Source organism: Ornithodoros turicata, chromosome 4, assembly GCF_037126465.1.
Source record: "Ornithodoros turicata isolate Travis chromosome 4, ASM3712646v1, whole genome shotgun sequence".
In the NCBI taxonomy this organism is placed as follows: Eukaryota; Metazoa; Arthropoda; class Arachnida; order Ixodida; family Argasidae; genus Ornithodoros; species Ornithodoros turicata.
In genome coordinates this window covers 65,240,036-65,262,987 of record NC_088204.1, presented here as the reverse complement: position 1 = coordinate 65,262,987, position 22,952 = coordinate 65,240,036, and the positions used below count along the sequence as shown (strand labels likewise).

Below are 22,952 nucleotides of genomic sequence, written 5' to 3'. Positions count from 1 at the left end.
CTGTGCGACCTCAGTAGAGCATGATGCTCGGCTATTTTTTCCGATGGGATAGCTTTTTAATATCCCTGTCAATTATCATTAATTTGACTAAATTAGACACGCTCTTCACATTGGTGGGATAAAAAAGTGACCTTTATTAGGCAAATTTCCGACTTAAGCTCGCAAAAATTTACATAATTAAATTTACGTTACACGACATTCACACGAGGAGGTGGCAAAAACCTAGTAAGAACAAATGTCATTGACCACATCACTCTAGGTGGTGTGGTTTTTTTATTATAATTCAATGACACGTTTTCTGGGACACCCTGTATTTATGGTCTGTGAAGTAAAGTTTTCAGCTGTGTCTGTGACTTCGTGTTGTATCTGTCCCTTCGTGTTCCCTAATCTCGGGGTTTCATATTATGCACGATTGCCTTGCTTGTATGACTAGAACTCTTGTTTCATTTATGCAACTTTATTAATAAATCATATTCAATGACAAGCATACACACAAGTGTTCGGATACTTGTTATTCTTCGAAGGATGACGTGACTTCCCTTCCGGGTATCTTCTCAAACCTATACAGTAGGCAAGAAAAATTTATCAAATTACGGCTGACGTAATATCCAATAAAATTCAAGATATTCCACGTTTAGACATCTCATATGTCTTTCCCTTGTCACATGTGTAGTGTCCAATCGTCATTGAAAACAACGGCCATTCAGTGCCGTGTATGCCAAAGGGAGTCTGGCCATTAGGAGGAGCCTAAAAAAGAGGCTCGACCTGTCAATCAAATTGAGCGTTTTTCATTGGCTACTGTTTTCTATGCGGGCCGCCATGACACCAAAGTTTTCCCGAAAATGGCGGCGTAGCTTGGAACGGCGAAGCGAGGATTTCATTACAATTTTTTTTTCACAAATTACGTCAATTTTATTCCGTGTACATCAAGTGTACATTCTGTTGCAATTATCCTGCAAATCACCTTTAAATTACGCTCCAGAGTCGATGTTTACCTGAAAATAATATGTTTCGTCGTCCTTGTTAGGCCTAGTAACGACAGCGATCACAGGCAAATAGCGAGAAAAACGCTACAAATGGCCAAAAAATTGCATTTTATGACATACTTTTATTCATATACAGACCCTTTGCCCGTTCTTGATTCAATCTTGTTATGTTTCATAGTTAAAATACGTATAATACCGGCAGTCTGTTCCAACTAGCGGTTCTGCCGGCCAATCAGTTCTGCTAGCAAGCACTTCTGCTTCTGCTACTTCTGCCTTCTGCTATTCTGCGTCTTCCCGGCGTGCCCCTCACCATCCAGATGGCGCCGTTAAAAGTGGACGCAAAATCCATTATGTTGCTAGGTTGTCAGGGAATATCCTATTCAATCTAATCCAATCCAGTTTCCCGAAAATGTTAATACAGGTAATATATAGCTTGGATAGCCTGGGGTTAATAGCGAACTGTATTTTGGCTCGTGATTGGCCAGAGAGCTCAAAAAGTGGGTGGAGCTCCAGGTATAGGCATGTTCCATTAATGGCCAGACTCCCTTTGGCATACACGGCTCTGCGGCCATTGAACATCTAGCGCCACCAAGCGTGTCACGTGCGAACCTGTCAGTGAGCATTTGATCCAATGCTCTTTCGGGAGTTGACACGTCACACGCTCGCATGCCCGCATTCAGTGGTCATCTGTTTCAATCACTTCAAAATTTCAATTCAATTCATTCATTCAATTCAATTCATTTCAATCATTTCAAAACTGCGCATGCGACAGTGGTATTAGATATGGAACACCCATAAACGTAAGGCTTGTGGCGTGGCAAAATGACCGTACGCAAATTAGCCATCCGCATCCCGTAGAAAATGCGATGAAACATGAATTCAAGTGTGAATTGAATGAATTGAAATGTGAATTCATGAATTTAAAATTTGCTGGAGGATTTTCTAACGCGTCGGGCAGTACTCACCTTGGACTCAGTGGTGGTGGGGTGGTGGGTGGCGGTTGTGGCGGTCGTCATCGCTGCATACATTTGCAAGATAGATGAATTCTATCAATTCATCCTCCTGCAAAGAGCATGTGCAGAAGCCAGTTTACGGGGAGCAATAGGAAACAAAATCTTATAGAAGCTTCGTCTCGGTATTTCATACAGTGTTTTGCTTTCGGAACGTGATTTCTAATCCATTTTCGCTAAGTTTCCCTCAACTGTTGGACATCCTTTTCACATCGCCTCTTGAGAAAGAAGGAGAGCGTGATGTGCGCTTTCTCTTTTCTCTCCTCCTCGAGACGAGGCCACGTTCCATTGGCCTCCGCGCACAATTTCCGTCAATGGTTGGGCGCCCTTTCCACATCGCCTCTTGAGAAAGTAGGATAGCGTGATGTGCGCTTTGCTTTCCCTTTTGCTTTCCCTCTCGAGAGGCCACGTTCCATTGGCCTCCGCGCATAATTTCCCCCAAGAGGAGGAACTTCGGCACTTTCGTGCCTCTTTAATTCGCATTGCATCAATAGTTTTTCTTTATTTTTTACATATCGACAACTTTAGAATACTCAGCTACTATAGAGTTTACTGGAAGTACGAGGACTTACAGTGAAGAGCTGCTCCAGAGCTGTCATCTGTCGTACCAAGAAAATGCAATTAGGGTTTGCGAGGTGCATATCAAGAAAATAAGTTTCTCAAGAAAATAAGAAAAGATTTTCAGAAACTATATACATGAATCAATGTCGAAATTAATGTTGTTTGTCACTTACGAAGTCAGGTTCAGCACACAGCTTACGGATGGTGCAGAAATCACTGTCGCACTGGAGGTGTTTGTTGACACTGTCGAACTTCGCGTTGAACTGCGGTGTAACAAATATTTCAGCACAAAACCAAAATTATAACTTTCAAACGCAATGTACTATGGGTGCAACCCACATCTGCTATATACTCGTTGCCCGATTGAGTTTGAGGGTTAAAGGCGTTGAGAAAACAGTCTGAACCGCATGTTTTGAACGCATTTTTTGTAACATGTACCGTATACCGCATATTGGGCTTAGAAGGCGAGGCTCTTCTCCGCGAGCGCATTGTATCTTCTAATAACACCGCAATAACATACATGAACGACGCAACATTGAATTCTCCTGGGGAAGGGCACTTAGTTACCATAGAAACACTGGCGCCTCGCATACCTCTAGCGAACGCTGACTACACACAACACACAACAGCCTAAACGTGATGTAGTCATTATGAGACCGCCAGTGACGGCTTCACGAGTCAGCGACCGTTATTATGGAGACCAGCCGAAACCGGCCGCATTCCATCGTTTATCCATTTCCAGCGCTTGGCAGCCACGGAAAGCGAGTGCTTGGAATTGTCCGCTGCTGTTGGATACAGGAGTCAGTAGAGTATTATCAATCACGTTCTCCACTAAAGCGTAAGGCTAGGATGTGACCCGAGTTCGAATCCTTGTGCCGGCTGTGGTGTCTAGATGTTTTCTCTCAGACACTCAGTGTTGCAGAGGAGTCCTGGCCGGCGATGATGGAATGTCCCAGCGGACAGATGTACGTGGCGTCACGCTAGGATGGTGGCGTCGCAGTGGCGCGCGCCAACAGAGGCACGTCTTCTTCGTCGTTCACGTGCCGCCACCTCAGTCCCCCCCCCCCCCCCCCCCTCCCAGACGCGGAGCAGTGTAGAGCTAAGGGCAACCTCCATGGAGCGAATGTACAGCGAAAAAGCTGCGAACTTCGCTCAGCGTCGGACGCCCTGCGCGAGGCGTCAAAAATGTGAGTGTCCGCCGCCGATCTGCCCATGCCAGATATTTTCGCCCAGCGTCCGCGATTCCGGAAGCGTCAACTGCAGGTGAACCAATCAAGGTGCTCTTCCGCTACGAATCTACGCCAGATCGTCTGCACGCGTGGTCGTCTGCTCTCGTGAATCGTCGTCATCGTCGTCTTCTTGCAACTGGGTGCTGTCGTCTGCTCGCTGTTTCGCCAACTGTATCGTTAGAACGTGAGGCATTCTCTGCAAGAAACATGTTTTCCTTTCGCAGTAGTAAATATGCCTTTCGGTAACTTACTGGGCGCACCTGTTCGGACAGTTAGTTGCAAAATTTGTGACATTAAATGCACTTTTTCGAGCAACTGATTTCACTAAACTTTCACCTTGTACCCTGGCAACTGTGACATCTCAGCATGACTTCCCGACGCCGTCCGCTGGTTCTTCACTTCACTCCATGGAGCTGGTGCCAGCGAACAACTGGCGGCGGAACGCGGAACTTCGTTGCAAAAAATTCGCTCCATGGAGGTCCGCGTCGGATCCAGGACAATTGCTCACCGGACAATTGCTCACCGGACAGTTGCTCACCGGACAATTGCTCACCGGACAATTGCTCACCACAGAACCGCTGAAGCCGGACAATTGCTCACCGCCTCTTTCGCCGCACGTATATGTAATTTTATTTCGCGGTTTTATGTGATGTGATTTTATTTATCGTTTATGGTGCTCATATACTTGACTTTTTATTTGTTAGCTGAACTTGGGTGTACCTCGAAATAAAGTGATCGAAATCCCCATTTCAAAACAAACAATGCTATACAATGCTCAGTTGCGCGCGGGAAACTGCCAACAGCGAACTTAGACTAACCTGGACATAGCGGTGCAAACACTGAACTTGGACCAACCTAAAAATAAACTAACCACCGTACTGTTCAGTCGTCTCCGCCCTACTAAGCCTAACGGGTGCTAAAATGTGGCTTTCGTTCGCTAAACCGACTTGGACAGATATAGAAAATTCGTTAATTTTAGTGGTTAAATAATGATGTGATTTTAAATCTTCTCCGTCTCGTGTCTTGGAAGATCCTGGTGACGCAGGCATGAGCGTACCGAGAGGGGGACAAGGTCACTTTGTAAAATTGCGCACTCTTTATTCATAGGTCATGATTTTTTTTCTCACAGTCATCATAATATGAACCTGTGAACACCCGCACAGTCCGCAGCGTCCGTCTCCAGGGAAGGAGGTGACGTGGTTGCACGCTTTGCCCCCCTGGAAACACTTTGCTGCCCCCCCCCCCTTGGGAAATAATCCTCTAGGAACGCCCCATGGACAGAGATCCTGACAAAGACTCCTCAGGTGTGCCTTCAAGTGGACGACCTCTCGCCTCACCCTCTTCACTGGTGGATTCCTAGATCTATTTGAAGCAACTTACACAGCTAAAAAAGAAGTTCAGCTAACATAAAAAAGTCAACCGCCATAAACGCGAAATAAAATCACAATATGAGTGTGGTGAAAGAGGCGGTGAGCAATTGTCCGGCCTCAGCAGTTTTTGGTGAGCAACTGTCCGGTGAGCAATTGTCCGCGCCCCGTCCGCGTCGATACGTGAAGAGGAGAAAGAGGGGCGACACGTGGAATAGGGACGGCTGGGCTGGCGTCTTGTGCTGACTGGACAGAAGCGCGACCGGTTCGGGAGCGGTGTGCTCATAGTGTGCAGAAGGAGAGGACAATTGTGAAGTACTGGGAGACCAACTCACTGTGGCCTCCGTGCATGTCCCCGGTGGAACGTTGGTCCTCGTGCCTCGTGACCGCAATTGGGCGGGCTGCCAGTATCTTGTACAGAAGCCTGGTGGGAAGGTGAGGGGGGCAAGGTTCTCGGACCGCTAGCGTAGGCGATGCAGGTCGTGCGGCCGACAACGGCATTCCGCGACCGCTACAGGAGCGTGTGGCTCGGGAACGTGCTGCTGGCGAATGCCCGAGGAGGACCGTCACGATGCGTAAGGCGGCGTGACGCAGTGAGAGTGACCATGTCGTGCTAAGAGTGGTGCGGTGCGGGAGTGGCGTCGTGATATTGCCACGAATCATCTTCGAGAAACTTCCATGGCATGCACGAAACGGTACATCTCATCCCGGCGCATGCTGAAGAAGAAGAACTAAGCTTCCAGACACATCGCCTGCTCTCTGGCAAACGCACGTGCTGTGTCTGGACTCTTCGGCGCGACGCTTAAATGCTTGTGCGCTCCAGGCTGGAGCATTCATTCTTTGGACTCAGTTGTGTTCAGAGAGCTATCACTCTTATGCTTTTGCTACCAAGTAGTTTAATAAACCGTTTGCTGTTTATTCGACGACTAACCGGCCCATTTCGCTTCGTGACATTTCTGGTGGAGGTGCGGGGCACCTGCTCAACGGCCTGGAAGAACAGAAACGACTGAGTCGAAGACAGCGTGGTCTACCTTCGGAATTCAGGCCATTGGGACCCCCAACCCGCAAGAAGATGAATACGACAGCCACCATCGGCAGCGCGGCACGGCAACAGCCGGGCGCATTCGCGACCCGCCCAACCTGCACCACTCAGCTACCAGCCACGCGCACAAGGAACTCGCAAGACAGACGTACGGCGAACGTCAGACTTGAAGCCGCTCTGCTAGCACTGTGAATAAGCCACCCGGGTCTAACGCCGTTTCCCGTACCGACGACTGGGTCTACCCGGATTTTCACCTGGCGCCTCCCGCCTTCAGCGCGTAGTCACCCCGCAGCAACTGAAGACTCTCTACAGCAGCAGCATGCTTCTGCTGACTCACGACGCGACCAGTCTCCGAGCTCGACGAACAGCAATACAGACCGCCGCGACGCTCAAAACCTTACCAGTGACCTGCAAATACTCATTGACGACCACGAGACAACTGCATTAATCGATAACGGCGCCGACGACAATGTTAAAGACGACGACGTTGGCTACGAGGCTTCGCAGGGTGCAAACGAAATGCGATGAGTCGACATAGGTTCTGACATCGGGACGATGCCACGTCTACGGAGGGGGCAATGCCACGAATCATCTTCGAGAAACTTCCAGGGCATGCACGAAACGGTACATCTCATCCCGGCGCATGCTGAAGAAGAAGAAATAAGCTTCTAGACACATCGGATAAGCGCCATCCCGCTTGAGGAGCAACAACAACAACAGCAAACGCACGTGCTCTGTCTGGACTTTTCGGCGCGACGCTTAAATGCTTGTGCGCTCCAGGCTGGAGCATTAATTCTTTGGACTCAGTTGTGTTCAGAGAGCTATCACTCTGATGCTTTTGCTACCAAGTAGATTAATAAACCGTTTGCTGTTTATTCGACGACTCGCCGGCCCATTTCGCTTCGTGACAATATGACCATGTCGTTGAATGCTGAGCGAGGGGCGTCACCGCCTAGCGAGTCCTCAGAGGAACTAGGCACCGTACCTTCAGTGATGGCTTCCGAAGTGATTCGCTGGTCGATAAAACATTTGGGGTGGAGAAGGGCCCAATTATTCACCGAACTGAGGTGTTCTTTGTTCGGGTCACCAAATGTAGAGGAGGTGGTGTTCCTCTACCTGAGTCCTGACCGGCGATTGTGGAATGTCCCATGGGCATGTGATCGTGGCCTCACGCTAGGCCAGCCTGGCCAAGGTATATACCTTGGCCTGGCTGGCAGGCGCAGTGGCGCGCGCCAACAGAGGCACGTCTTCATCGTCGTTCACGGGCCGCCACTTGGTGCTACCTCAGATGCAGAACGTCGGCAAGGAACGTGTGATCTCCCCCACCCCCGCAATACACTCTAAGAAAAAAGGGTGTGAAAACGTGATAAATTCTATAGTTACCACCTATAGGCCAACATAGCGTCTGATAATGGGTGTAAAAGGGTGGTAAAAGCAATTATCATATATCCAAATTGCTACAAAAAGGCGTACGCCCCCCTCACTCACCGAATCAGAAGCTGTAACCCTATCATTTGTAGGTAGCAGGTAGAACTTTGCAACCTTTTAGGCACAACATATACGACAACTATTACCTCCTAGAAGGTGTAACTGCTCCACCCTTTTTTCTGAGAGTGTAGTGGTGACATTGGCCGGCTTAGCGTGGCCGATTACGGCGATCAGTTCCACCATCACCACCACCAAGCGTAAGAACAATACTTCCCGTTTTACACGATTAAGGAAACTACATACGTCCCTGTCGTTTTCAGCACTAGTATACGTCTCGCACATTCCAATTGAATTCCGTTTTATATAACGGGCGACCCAATAATTTACTCACGTCTTCTGAGGCTTCTCCTCGCATACATTGCAGCTCATCCTTGAGTTCTTGGTCGCTTTGTTCTGAAATCGACAGAGAATTGCTCGAATTACACACAGACTTGAGCCCGTTACCCCCCCCCCCCAAAAAAAAGGAACTAAATACCGGTACCCGTTACTTCAGAAAAAAGTAACTAAATACCGTTACCCGTTACTTCAGAAAAAAGTAACTATATACCGTTACCCGTTACTTCAGAAAAAAGTAACTAAATACGTTACTCGTTACCGACATACAAAAGTAACGAGGTCTCGTTACTCACAGGTAACGAGTTACTTTTACGTTACCGCGCATAGTTAAAGGATCCACCAGACAAGCCGCCACACGTGTCAACGTGATTAGTGACCCTCTGCGTCGCGTCTTGGGTATGGGTCATTGTAATAAACCTTTTGCTGAGTCTGATAATGTGTCGTCCGTCCTTCGTGGTCCGTGTCTCTCGGCCCCTTACCATGAGTTTACCTGGACCCTTCCTTCTTTCCGAAGTGGGGGTGATCGGAGACTATGAAGACACAAGAAAAGACACCGGTTTTCGTGCCACCCATCACCAACGGTTCCCGAAAACAGACGAGGGGCTGCGTCATAATTTAGGGCGCTCAGAAGCTTAGCAAACACAAGAAAAGGCTAGAAGTCGAAACGCGTTTTTTTTTGTAGCCATAACACAATTGGTGCCCATTCTTGGGAAGAAGTGATGGTCGGAGATTACGGAAACAAGAGAAAAGACAACACATCCAGCCAGGGATTGCAATAATACTTTGAGTCCCACGTGGTCGTGGGTCACGCAGGTCAGATCCGCACGCATTGCGCCACACGGAGTGCCGAAATGTGCTGCCCCGCGCTGAAGAAAAGGAACGAGTAACGTCAGTAACGAGTTACCAATTTTTGTAACTGATTCCGTTACTATTACCATATTTTAAAAAGTAACTGAATCGTTACTTCGTTACCAAAAAAAGTAACCGTTACCAAGTAACGAGTTACTTGTAACGAGTTAGGCACAACGCTGATTACACATCATCTTCTAATTTAGGCGGTCGTCGAGTGCTGCTTTGGGAAGGGTGGTGATCGCGCGTCCTGAGTCGACTTCTCTACTACTACTATTACAGCCTTATAGTACTTTTAGAACTGCAAGTCTATTCGTCGAGACCCACCAATAAATATAACGAAAATATAGTTTGATACCGGCCGGTCGGGCCCTGTCGCGACTTAGGTCACTGCTGTTTTCTTATCTCCACTACCGCCATCATCATCACCACCAGGATTTTCCCGAGGGGGGGGGGGGGGTCCACTATGGACAAGTGCCACGTGCATGCTGGGATTGGTCCATTGAGCCCTATGTTCAAGTCTCGAATTGAGGGGGTCCGTGCCCCTCGACCCCCCCCCCCCCCTTGATTCGCGCAACATAAGAGTCAACACAAAACATCAAGTGAGGCTCATTACTTGAGACAGAAAGATTAAATTATGCATTACGAAGAGAAACCCTGCGCAACGATGTATTAACGAAAAACCCGAAACAGGGAAGAGTGACACACACGATCTCTTCCTGTTCCGGCTTTTTCGCAGCTCGCCATTGCCCTGTTACCCCGCTGTGTGTTGCACTGTTTGAGGTAAAACGTGAAATGCTATTGAAGGAGGTTCAAGGAAGTCAGCGCCTTCTTGGTTATGTGACTTACAGGGTGCGGTGTGAATTGGAAGGCTTAGAGCGGCTGTGTACGCTAGGTTTCAATGGAGCACCTCTTGCTTCCAGGTTGTACTTGGGTCAACAAGGAAAAGCGAATTTCGACGGTGTACAACATTCGATTAGCGCCGCGAAGCAACCGTGGATATGAGCGATGCGCAGATCCGGGGTGTGTTCCTCGCCACTTCTTAGCTTCGCCATTTCGCGTTGGCTCCGCCCTCTTCAGCGCTATGCCACAGGCCATCCAATGGCCATGGTGCAAGTGAAAAAAAAAAAAGAAAATGACAAGGCAATTGCTTTGTATTGGTTCAGTCGGCCTCGCCGACAGTCGTGCAGCACGAGAGTGCGTGCCGTCGCCAAATCCTCAGTAGAGGGCGTCAAGCGTCTTCTATTCTACACTTATCGTCCATTGGCTGGTTGTGTTTTATCCGCGATCTCTAAAGCTTCACGAAAATATTGCATGGAAGATGTAATCAGGTTCAGGTTGGTATTCGAGTTGGGTCATTTGCCAGGGTATGACACGATACATTGCTTACTTGGATCGCGTACAAGTTTAGTATTAACACGAAGCTTACAGGATTAATTCGAAATACCTTTGTCATCGTGTTCTCTTGCTTCCTTTTTTCCCCGCACGGTAGCGAAGGCATCCCTATGAGTGCGGTATTTCCGCACTGGACCGTCATAAGCGATGCTTTCCTAATTTAAAGGGACAGTCTCGTACCCCTTGCCCCTCTCATAGAGTGTACCATTCGGTTACCCTTTGTTGAAAATGGAATACTACGAACTACCTGACAAAGCACGTCACGGTTACTAGATAACCTAATTAAATTAATAAACATCGCAGAGCGTACTGCGATTTGTGTTGGCAACAGTAAGAAGGGCTACGTCGCCCAGAGGGAAAGTCCGTGATTTGATGCAGAAATCGTCTGCTTTTGCGCGTGCTAGTGCACCGGCGATGGGCAGACGGCTTTCAGAAGTGACTGGGGACCGCGGGAACTATCGTACATTTTCTTTCAGTTCTCAGACGAATGACGCATATTCTAAGAAGTGGCCCACTTACTGGTGTATAACAAATGTGTCAATCCTCAGAGACAAAGTTAAAAGTCGCAGGCAAACCCCACCCACAAAGCCACAATCTGAAATCTGAAGTCGTCCGTCATCGGCTCGCGTGGTCGCGTTACAGCTCGGACCAAAAATATATTACGCACGCTTCCATAACACTCCCCGTTGCACATTGATCATTTTTCGAAATTAAGTGTCGCTGACAATTAACGTACATGGAGAAGGAGTGGGTGTTTATTTAAAAACCGCATTAAATACTCGCGGAAAGAAAACACGTGACTTAGTTTCCACGTATCCAACTATGCGCCGTATTCTCGGAAATTCCAGAGTCAATGCACGGACTACATTCTCCACTCGCGGAGATACACGTCTGAGCGTCCCCATTTCGAGAGCAAAGGGAGCTTATGAGAATGACACAGCCGGCACCGGGATTCGAACCCGGGTACCTCCCAGTCTCGACACAACTGCCATGTCAACGGCGACAACTGCAAACTGCTACTTCGCTCTTCGCTCAGCCAATCGGCGATGTGGGCGACTGACCTGCTGACCGATGTCAAGCGTGACGTTGAATGAGAGTGACGTGCAGGTCTCGTCGTCTGCTATTACATCACTTGGACAAATTCCTCGAACACGACTTCGTTATTCTGAATGAAATTTTGACTTTGTAACTGAGACTTTGACACTTTGTATGTGGGTACAGTACTCGCGAAGATAGTTTTGGCTAAGTTTCGGAAATGCCCAGTCGGTATGTCCCTTTAACAGCGTATCAAGATTTATTTCCAACGCGAACGCCCAACCCAACGCCTACGATCGCAGGCGCACGGGCTGGCAGGGCGGAACGGCTTTTAAACGCTGAAGCGTACCACGTGGCTCGCTTGCTACTATGGTGATGGGCGGAGTCAACGCAAATTGCGAATCTGCGACGTGCTGTGAACACGCTCCTGACCATTAAACGGCCTCCCATGTAGCGCGGGCGAAGGCGGGCCAAAACCAAACTTCCGAAGCTATTACAAAATGGCGAGGAACGCGCCCTTGAACAGATGAAGAGGGAACAGCAAGAGGGAGTAAGAGACAGGGGCAATAGCAATAATCCTGGTCTTTCTTCAGGGGAGCTGTGCCGATATCCGAAAAGAAATTGAAAAGTTGAAATTGAAAAGTTTGTCGTAAATCCCAGAAGAAATTTGGAACAGCACCGTTGGTAGCAGGGTTGGAGCGCATTACCTCCCATTATATTTAGCACCACTTTTCAGCCTCGCACACGCATCCAAGAAGCGCAGTCTAAAGACGATCTGCTGTCTGCGAAATACCAGAAAAAAATCTAGACGTAGAATATACATACTGTACACCCACGTTTTAGGGAATAAGTCAGAGGAATCGGGGAAAATTCGATATATGCGTTTGTTCGATATACCCAAAAGCGTGACAGGAGCAGTGATAGCTGCTCGACCAGCGCGCGGAAACACAGTGGGAGCTTTAAAAAATGATTCGAGCTGGCCAACAATCCCTGGTGGTAAACAACTTGGCGGTCTTTTCATTTAGTACACGGAAAACTGTAACCGAGAGAGAGAGAGAGAGAAAATAAAACTTCAACGAACACGAGTTGTTGCTACGAGCCGTCCCTTCATACTAAACAGGAGTCGATGTGTAGGATGCTTCGAATTATCGTGTTCGAAACCATGTAAATCGGCCGGGACACCGTGGGATTTCGAATAAACTGATAATTTCAGGGTGTGTGGGGGGGAAGCGATTTCATTATAACGAAAGCGTACTGTATGTGTACTCCTCAGTTTACAGTATGTACTGTATCTGCTTTATATATAACCTCGTTGTGCACTTGTCCAAAAATGATTATCGTTGAAAAACGAAAGTAAAAACTCGAAATAAAAGGAGCATGACAATGCGCCAATAATTAGTCTCGGTGAGCAAATGTTTTATTGGTGCTTCTTCCTTCTTCATACATTTCGGGTTTTCGTTCTCGATTGAACTGAAAGACACATTACTCTATGGTTGCGTTGAGAAAGAAAGTTACATGGTGAAGAATCCCTCCCGTCCGACGTCCCCTTCGGGGAAAGCTGCCCCCAGGGGTTTTCTCAACATCCCCCACACCACTAAAACACCCTGAATACCTGCCAAAAAGGCCAGAATATCTCCAAAATAAGCAACCTTCCAAACCCTGCGGAAATCCTACGTCTCCACGTCTAACGCCCGACCACGCTGCAGCATGATGTTCAAGAACAGACCTGGCTAGCACAACTTATTTCCACACAAGACGAAGTTCAAAATAATACTCACCGCATATAGGTGTAGCGGACGCCACCAGAACAACCGCAGCCAGAATTGCAACGCCAAAGAGACCCTTCATGGTTGAGCAGTAGATGTCTTTTACCGTCTCGTAGATACTGCATGCTCTCTAGTCAACTTGTGCCGGCTTATATATTGACTACGTTCTGCGTCATCGCTGCTGATTCAGCAGACGAAGGGCAAACTCTCTGTTCCGACCTCGCTGGCCTGACCACGTTATAGGACGTCTACATTGCAGATTCAGGAAAGGAGAAAGACCTACGGATGTGTGCCACTGTCAGAATATGGTGAATAGAATATTTATTTCTCTCGTGAGAATATTACACCGGCAAGATGAACGGCAAAAGTACGTGAGCTCTTGCTGCAGAGCAATTACGTTCATTTTTGCTTTAGGACAGGTTGTTGCGCAACGTCCCCGATAAGCATACACCAGAGTTTTAAATCTTATGACTAGAGATGGGACGAATCCCAATCCGGATCCGAATCCGGATCCAGAATTTTACGAATCCGAATCCGGATCCGAATCCAACGAAGGTTCTGCGAAATCACGAATCTTCCGAATCTCGAATCTTCTCTTTAAAAAGATTGTAAAAAGCCTGAAAAAAACTCCTACTGAAATGTGTTTTGAAGCAGAATATGATAAACTTGTTCAATGAAAAAGGAATTAAAATAATAGTGCAGTTTCAGCAGACCCGTATAATTCTTCTTAAACGTAATTTATTTAACGTGTTGTTCAACGACTACAAGAAATACATAAGTTCTCGACTCTGAACTATTTCCATAAAACTAAGCAACTATCAAAAATAAAACCATGTTAGTTTTAAACTTGTTACGTAATTGTTCCTAACTGCACTCTTTACAGTCTAGAGCAATGTTAACAAACAAACCAACAAGAAAACACCCGTCGGCCAAGGAGGCTTTCGGCGGTCTCCTCAGGCGTCAATTTGAAAAAAAAAAAAAAAGAAACAAACAAACGTGGTTGGTGCATTCAAAAGATTCGATTCACCGTTTTGGGCACTGGGGTTCTGATTCCCGAATCTCGAATACCTACCGATTCGAGGAATCGCGGATTCGATTGGCACAGCCCTATAGTCATGACTATATAGAGCTCGAACTTTCATGCATGAAAGTTCGCGCATGAACGCACATGAAATTTCGCACATCGCACATGAGCTTTCAACTTGAATGCATGTTTTTTTCCCCGATATGGTTCCGCACCTGGACGATGAAAAAGTACGTTTGATCGTGGTTGTTATGGTAAAAATTTATTATGTGCATAATACACAAGTTGTACTCAGTATGGTAAAAATGTATTATGTACGTAATACACAAGTTGTGCTCAACACCACCTAAACAGATGGCAACGGGAAACATTAGAGACTGGACTTTCTATAGATAGAATGGCGTAGATGCAGGCTGGCTGCTGAATAAACTGAATGATAGGCAAGCCCGAGCGATGGGCAACACGCATGAAAATATGGCAGGATAAGCACTATGCATGCATTTTCGTACGGCTTGGATTGGAAAAAGAAAGAAAAATATGGAGAGGTTAGCCCCGACCCAGTCAGAACTGGCTACTCCATTTTCGTACGGAATATGTACAAAACCGTTCATTTATATGCACCATAGAACACTTCTAATTGGTCCCAACGTGACCCCAAACTCATGTCGGTCCCGACCATGACATAACGAACTTCCTGCATGCAGCACCGGGAGCTACACGTGCTCGGACGTGATCGGTTCGATAGGCTATAGCCTATGGGGCGCACGACCCTCGGTTTGTGCACAGGACGGCCACGTATCCATCGTGGGAGCCCCGCCTTGATTGTGCATAGTGTAATTATTATTTTTTCATACTTTCAGACCCAGGTATACAGGGTGTTTGCTCTAACTTGTCCAGATATTATTTTTAAAGCGAACGGTAAAAGGAAAGCAAGTGGTACTTTTCTGCTACTTGAGCAAGAAACAGGTACTGCTTCACTATAGTAGCACCTGTTTCATAGTCAAGTAGCTGAAAAGTACCGCTCGTTTCGCTTTTATCGCTCGCTTTAAATAAAGTTTGTGGACACGTTAGAGCAAACATCCCGTATACAGGGTGTCTCAGTTAAATCCCAAGGCTAAATAATTCGCGAACGGGTGCACCATTCCAAGAGCCTTCTTTCTGTCCGATACAGCCTACAAGCTGCGAATCGTGTGAATGAGTGGGAGGCGCTCATTATTTAAATAAAAACTCAAATGAGTTGCTTGAAAAACATAACTTCTAAAGCAGGGCGCCGTCGGCATTACAATGGGCACTGCACCTTTAGGGACCTTCTGTGGACGCCATTTTCAGAAAAATCTGTCAACGAAGCGGGTCATTTGTTGCAGTAAATAATTGGTTTCAGTTTACATATTTTTGTAACCCTGTATATGCGATATAGCCTATAGACTATATACGACCAATGAAGTTTTTATAGAGTATATAGTTAATCCCGTATAGTGCATGTGTTTTTGGCGTGTCGTATATACAAGGTATCTCAGTTAAATCCCCTTGGCTAAATAATTCGCTAATAATAGTCTATAGGCTATATCGTATACATGTATATATACCTAGGTCTGAAAGCATTAAAAAAAAAACACTATGTACAATCAAGGCGGGGCTTCCACGATTGATACGTGGCCGTCCTGTGCACAAACTGAGGGCGTGCGCCCCATAGCCTATCGAACCGATCATGCCCGAGCACGAGCAGCTTCCGGCGCTGCATGCAGGAAGTTCGTCACGTCATGGTCATGGACCGACATGAGTTTGGGATCACATATGGGTTTGGGACCGATTATAAGTGCATATAAATGAATGGTTTTGTACATATTACGTATGAAAATGCATGCATAGTGCATATCCTGCCATATTTCCAGATGTCCAGGTGCGAGATCTTTTTTCTGCTTTTCAATTAAGGTTTTGCTGTCTTCGGGAAGGTCTTGGGGCCTCTCTCTGGATAATTTCGATCAGAATAAAATATTTTCAGTTTTTCGGTAGGATGTGGTGTTCAGCCGCGACCCTGACTGCTCCACTGCGAAATAATGCACACACGACGCTAAGGCGTGCACCTTCGCATCGCGTCAGAATGCGTCTGCTGCACATGGTACAGAGCTGTACGTAACGCCTTAAGGAACGCGTTACTCGGTAACGCGTTATTGTCTTTGGTAACTAAGTCATGCCTTAGTTACCTTCTAAAAAATGTAACTAATAACGTACTTAGTTACAAAAATTGGTAACGCGTTAGTCCAAGTTACTTGTTCCCTTTTTCTTTTCGCTCACTGTCACCAACCACGACCGCCAGTTGTGGTTTTCCCCGCGCACATGGCGATATTCCACGAGGCTGAAGCAGGCGGAAAAATCCCCAGCGAAGAGAAAAGGATACCAGAGAGCAACGCCTTTCTCATTGCTCTAGCGTCCACAGTGTTTCAGCACACTCAAGGTGTAACTGCTTTCAAGTATTCACTGCGCTCAGGGCGTTTAGTGCTTTGTCTCTCTGTCCCCTACTCGGGAACTCATGTCAATGGCCTGTCAATGGAAGGCCTCCTTGATAATGAACGCCGTTTTTTTTTTCCTGAAAATCCCTCTTATGGATCACCGCCTTCAACCCTGTTCTTTGGTGTACATTTAGCCTAGGGCTTATTTGATGGAAGCGCAGGTCGACAGTGTACATGAGACAATCAGATATGTAGGTCATATAGATGTTGGTCACCGCGTTAAAGATCACGTTGCAAAAGAAAGGCTTCGAAATGCGGTGTTTAAAGGCATACACGTTATTAAATTTCCTGCTGTCTATCGGAAATGAATTCCAGATCGCAGGATCCGGATCGCAGCCCCGGCGGATCGCAACCTCAAAGCACTTTTTACCTTTTTCGACACCATAGGACTTTGATCCTTATTGTGAAAGGGCTCATTATTTCATTCCCCAGCAATGGGGTAGAGTATCGCCCCTGGCGATGAAACTCCCCATTCATCATCTTAGAATAAAGCTGTTGTTGTTGTTTTGACTGGTCGTTTGGTTGGCGGTGTGTTTTCTTTTTTCTCTTCTTCTTTTTTTTTTGAATTGCATTCCTCCTTCCCACTCAACCAACAAAACTGTTTGCTCGCGAATCGGAGTTTCGGTTTTAGGCTGAAAAGAAAATTTTCAGCACATGGGTGCCCTTCATATCGGCGGCGTGGGATGTGCATGGTCGTACTGAAGTTCTCCTCGGGCTTTACGCGAGACTTTCCAGAGAAATGTTGGCAAAGTTCCCACTGAAGTCGACCCACAGCCCACACTACCCCCCCTCCCCACAGTCTTCCGTTACTTCCTGTTGTCTTTTCCCCATTTGACTACGATCACACAACACCGATGGTAAAGGATAATACCTATGGTCACTTCAACGATCCCATTTATGGCCATACATTATCATGTCCGGTTCGCCCGTCGTGTTTTGCGTGCATATGTCGTTGGGTGAACCAAGTTCTTTTTTCTTTCTTCCTTTTTCTTTTTTTCAAGCTAAGAGTGAACGCCTATGGGCCTGTTGCACTAAAGTTTCGTCGGGCGACCGCAGCGCCAACTGCCCTCCTCTAGTGTAGAGTGCCCTTACTAGACGGTCGTGTCCGACGTTTTCCTTGACTTACCGGCGTACCGGGAATCCTTTGTGGAAATCCTTGCGCCACGATTTTTCAGGGCCGCAGTGTAGGTGATAGATGCCTATGTACGGAAAAACATACGGCTACACGACCAGATATGGCGCTGCAGAGTACGGTTCGGAGTGCCCCCAAACGTCGTGAAACAGCCCCATACGCCCTTTCCACTTGCATAATCTCGATCGTACCACGGGCATGGCCGCTCGTTGGTGGTAACCACGGTCGCGTTCAAGACTGGGAGGCAGTGGGTTCGAATCCTACCACTGACTGTGCGCTCTGAGGTTTCCCTAGGCTTTCCGAAGACTTCCCAGACGAATGTTGGCACAGTTCCCCCCTGGAGTTGGCACAGGACGCGTACTAACCCCTTGTCCCCCACTCCTTCCTGCTGTCCTCTCTCCATCAGTCCACATCTGTACGCCGCTCATAGCCACGGTTGCTTCGCGGCGCTAACACGTAATTTATAAAAAAAAGGTCTACACAAAGTGGTGCTTACGTGCTTATTATTTAAATTAATCGTGGTGACCACCCAAGAGCGATAACGAAGACGAATTTTCGCGGCACCTCACCCATTCCCCCCTATTACCCCCGATGCCACTTCCCCTGCAGTTTTTGCATCTTTTACGTGGCCCACTTGTCCCAGAATACACAGCCATTTATTGCAATAAAAAAGTCAGTATTTTATAAAATTCTGTCCGTAGTTGTCCCGATCACCCTGCGTGCCTTTTACTTGCATGCACAGCAATACCCATGCGAGATGGATGCCACACACGCCTGGGAAATCCGATACTTCTCGCTCATGCAGGTCCAACGGTACTGAAATTGCAACGCTCGTTCTTTATCTATGATAAGCGGCACACTTTCAAGATGTGCAAGTGCGGCAAAGTACGGCATGTGCGAGAAGGTTATATTAGCATCAGATATGATGAGGTAGACATTACATGCCTGGGAAACGCAGACGGCTATAGATAGCACATTATCGAGGCCAGCGCCATTAATTCACCTGATACGCTGGTAACGGAAGAGAACAACACGTGCATGCACGCATGAAGCGCTACGACAGGAGTACGAAATATATTTAAAAAATACAAAATGACCCCTTTCGCTTTTTTGGGTGTGTTAGCGCTGCGAAGCAACCGTGGCCATATATGAGCGGCGTACAAGCGTGAACAGATGGAGAGAGAGAGAGGACAGCCCAGGAAGGAGTGGGGGCCGACAGATGCTTAGAATGAGTCTCGGGCCGACTTCAGAGGGAACTGGACCCTTGCGTAAATGCCAGTACGTAATAATGGAGAGCCGTTTAGAATAGAGAACCCAAGAGACAAAAAAGCGTTGTCGACGACACTACGCGTGCCCAGGACCCAAACTTGTAGAAGTTGCAGAAAAATACCCAACGTTTATGTCCTAGAAACTTGGGCTATACCGCGTGTGGGCCGGCATCGACAATGTCAGCATTTTGACCAAGTTGCAAGCTTTGGAAAGAGACATCTTCCGACAATGCTACGACAAGCTGGTGCTTTCTCGGTACAAGTACCGCATGTTTATTCCTCTGGTGGACGTGGCAGCTTTTGTTTCTGGTTGCCGTCCAGCACCAGTGGCGAAATTGTCAACCATAGACACTACGGTAGTGTCCTCGAAAGGCTAAGAACTGCTGGTGATATCGTGAGCAGCGATGCTTTGTATGGCCTATTTCCCGTATATACAGTGCGTGTTGAGTGGTATATTCCCGTTTCCTTCAGGGAACTTTATTCCGATCAGTCTCAGTAGCACACGTGGCATGTGACGTGCTAGCGATGAGAATTTGGTATTCCCTGCGCTCCAAACCAACACCACCTAGGCAGAGGAAGCCTGCTTACTCGTCGACGTGGCGTTACAACTAAGGGTCAGCCAATCAGGATCGTGTTTTCAACGGTGGTAGCCATGGAGACGAACAGCCGTCGTCTGCGAGTAACGCCCTCCCCCCCCCCCCCTTCTAACTGGGAAAACTACCAACCTGAAGTCCAGCGTCTTATAAATTTACTTCGATTTTCTGGGAGCGTACCATGGAATGCGCCATCAGGCTATAATGTGAGAATTACCGTTACTTTAGCGTGTTCTTTATATTCCGGCGTTTTCAAGATATTTTTCGAGAAACTTTGACACCAGTCTCATCGTATATAGCGAAATGTTGACCAACGCGACGTCAACCAACAAATCTGGAGAGTCGTGCTTTCATGGACTTTAGCTGGTTTAGCAGTGTTCTACCCACACATGCTTGCATTCTCATACGAGTACTATGACTGAATGAAAACAAACTATGTGCATGTAGTAGGCGTGCTTCGATATGCTAGTAGATTTGCACCGTTAGTAATTAGTAGTTCGTTGCGCGTTTAGAAACAACAGATTGATTCGAAGTTAAAATACCGATAATGTATCATCGCACAGCGGCACTTCTCAATGCGAGCCATATTTCATTTGTTAAAATTTGCCGTCATAAAATTTGTCCGAAAGTAAAAGCACAAGTCGGCATGCTTGAACTCATCTCCATGAGAGCCCGAACATCTCGTAGATATTGTGTCTGTGTGCCTTCGCGCACCGTGATAGCAACCCCCCCCCCCCCAAAAAAAAAAAAAAATACTGTCTGATTCAAATAAATATTTCAGGGGAAAGTCATTTAAATACAGTTCCTTGTTATTTACTTATTTTTCCATTCCACTCATGTGTAGTCACGAGTTCGAATCCTGTCTCCGGCTTTGCTGTCTGAGGTTTTCCCTGGGTTTTCCGAAGACTTTCCAGACGAATGTCGGCACAGTTCCCCCTGAAGTCGGCCCAGGACGCATACTAACTCCCCTGTCCCCCACTCCTTCCTGTTGCCCTCTCTCCACCTGTCCACGTCTGTACGCCGCTCATAGCCACAGTTGCTTCGCGGCGCTAACACGTAATTAGAAAGAAAAAAACTCATGTATTGTGAATGCACGAACAATTCCGGAGAAAACGTATGACTAATAGGACGTCGCTGCCCAGAGAAACCTGCTCGAAAGGGTGAGCTGTTAACACTACAAAAAACTTTCGTTAAATTACAGCTTTCTAACCTTTGTGCACTGCTTCCTTAAAAAAATTTTTCATGTATCGTTTCACGAATAGTAATTGTTCATTGTCAGTGTTCTTGTATCACATTATTTCATTTCCACATATTTTCATATGAATGAATGAACTAATGAAACTAAATTTATTCCATGGTCATACTATATGTGTTTGGGATAAATGTGAATAGTGGACTTCTGAATAGCGAATATGTGAACAGTGAACATATGAATAATGGACTTCTATAAATAGCGAACATATATAGAGTGAACTTCTGAACAGCGAACATATGAATAGTGAATAGCGAACTTGCGAGTAGAGGACCTGAGACGTATTTTTGGTGGGTGGGGGTGGGAATTTATGTGAAAAGTAGCAGAACATTGCGGGAGATGAGTTCAGTTTCTATCTTTTTTCCTTACAAACAAACAAACAATGTGTGTTCCTGGAAGTCACATTTATAAGGTCTTCCATTTTTTAATTTTTCATTTTGATTTTTTTTTATTTATTTATGTTAGCCTAGCATGAGAAAACGAGCACATATCAAATGCGGCTCGCGCACATTAAAACCAGCCACGTAGAGCCAAATACCTGCTTTCTTTTTCTTCTTTTTTTTTTCACGATTGTAGCCTATTCACAGCTACTTTTTGCTTCTTGCAGGTATACGCATTCCAGAAACAAGATTCGTAGCATTGCGAGCTGTTTGGAAATAAATCAAGATTGGATCAGAAAAGTGTTCGTTCTTGGCCAGTGACTGCTGGATGACTCCAAAAAGTCACAACAAAGTTTATATTCACCTAACTCTAAACTCCATATACAAGCATGCTTAACAACAGCATCAGCAATACCTCGTGACTGAGCACGTTACACAATATGCCACACTGTGCTGTGTTAATATACTGTTTATCTCACAATATATACACATCCCTATATGTCTACTGTATAAACCAGACTGTGCTCTCGGACCATAATAAGATATGTTGCAATGTTGCAGCCCAGTATGGATGCGCGTTCAGCAGAGTATGTAGTGTGCCCTTATGGCTACCTACGTTGCAAACAACTTTATTTTTAAGATGAGGAATGGGGAGCTTCATCGTCAGGAGCGATACTCTACCGCTAGCCCATCGCTGGTGGTGACGTGGGGAATGAAATATTGAGCCCTTCACAATAAGGATAGAACTCCTATTAGGTTGCAATAAATACGACAACATTTAGAATTTTATTTGAATGTCCGTACCTTTGACCGTTATGAGACGCCTTCGGTCGAACTGGGATTTCAGCCGTATAATGCGGAGGTACCGCTTTGAAATCTCTTCGTGCCTTTCATTCCGCCATTGAAATTTCCCCGCGCCGCCTTTCATGTGGGCGGAGCGTTGATGGATCTGACGTCATAGCGAGCCCCCAACAACGGGCCGGCAAAAGATCCAAGACTGGCCAAACTCTCCCAAATAGAGGGATCCGATTCATCAATCCGCCCGCTACATGGTCTCCTCACCATGCAGCTGCCTGCAATCTAACAACGTGGATCGCCCTGTTGCTAGGAGACAGACTCCCGAGCTCAAGGTGACGTCATTTACTCTCGGGGAATCCGAAACTATGAAGTTTCGTGGCTTCTCTGGAAAATTCGCGGAAACGCGTAATGTTCACTTACGGCATTGTTTTTCACCCCGAGTCTGTAAGCGGGGCTTATGTATATGGTGTATTCACATGACGTCAAACGAACGCGTTTGACCACCATAGTTGTGGTCACTTTTTCGGCGCAGCTTCCGAGATTACCTAGCGTTTGCTCGAAAACAAAGCCTAGAATGGTGTTTTGAAGTCTGGTCGCCTCCATTCGCTTCTTTTATCCCGAAGACACTTCGTCATTGTCGTTCTCACGTTTTCTTTTATACCCTACTCACACTAGGCGAACAACAGCAGAACACGCGATGAAAAGCACGTGCTCGCAGATGTTTTGCATTTGTTCGGGGCCTTATCACACTGGGAAAACAAAAAACAGAGAGCAACAACAGTGCTGGCGAACACTGCTTTGCAAAACGTTTCATGTTCTGCCCGTGCTTCGCAATACACGCACACTGCACGAGCTCTCGTGAAAACGCGCTAGGAAAACAATCCATCATGGACGACGCTTTGGCGATGCGGCGATACTCCTGTGCTGTCTG

The 22,952-nt window shown here is 46.7% G+C and overlaps 1 protein-coding gene across 1 annotated transcript; it reads right to left on the bottom strand.

Moving 5' to 3' along the window:
* Positions 1-436: 436 nt before the first annotated feature.
* On the bottom strand, positions 437-13,193 carry LOC135391698 (antimicrobial peptide microplusin-like). The gene is made up of 6 exons (XM_064622052.1): positions 13,077-13,193; positions 8,015-8,076; positions 2,731-2,820; positions 2,569-2,595; positions 1,952-2,048; positions 437-560 (listed from the first exon to the last, which is right to left on the bottom strand). Exons 1-5 carry the CDS (start codon positions 13,144-13,146, stop codon positions 1,959-1,961), a joined length of 339 nt encoding a protein of 112 aa, XP_064478122.1. The 5' UTR covers positions 13,147-13,193; the 3' UTR covers positions 437-560; positions 1,952-1,958.
* Between the last annotated feature and the right edge of the window lie 9,759 nt (positions 13,194-22,952).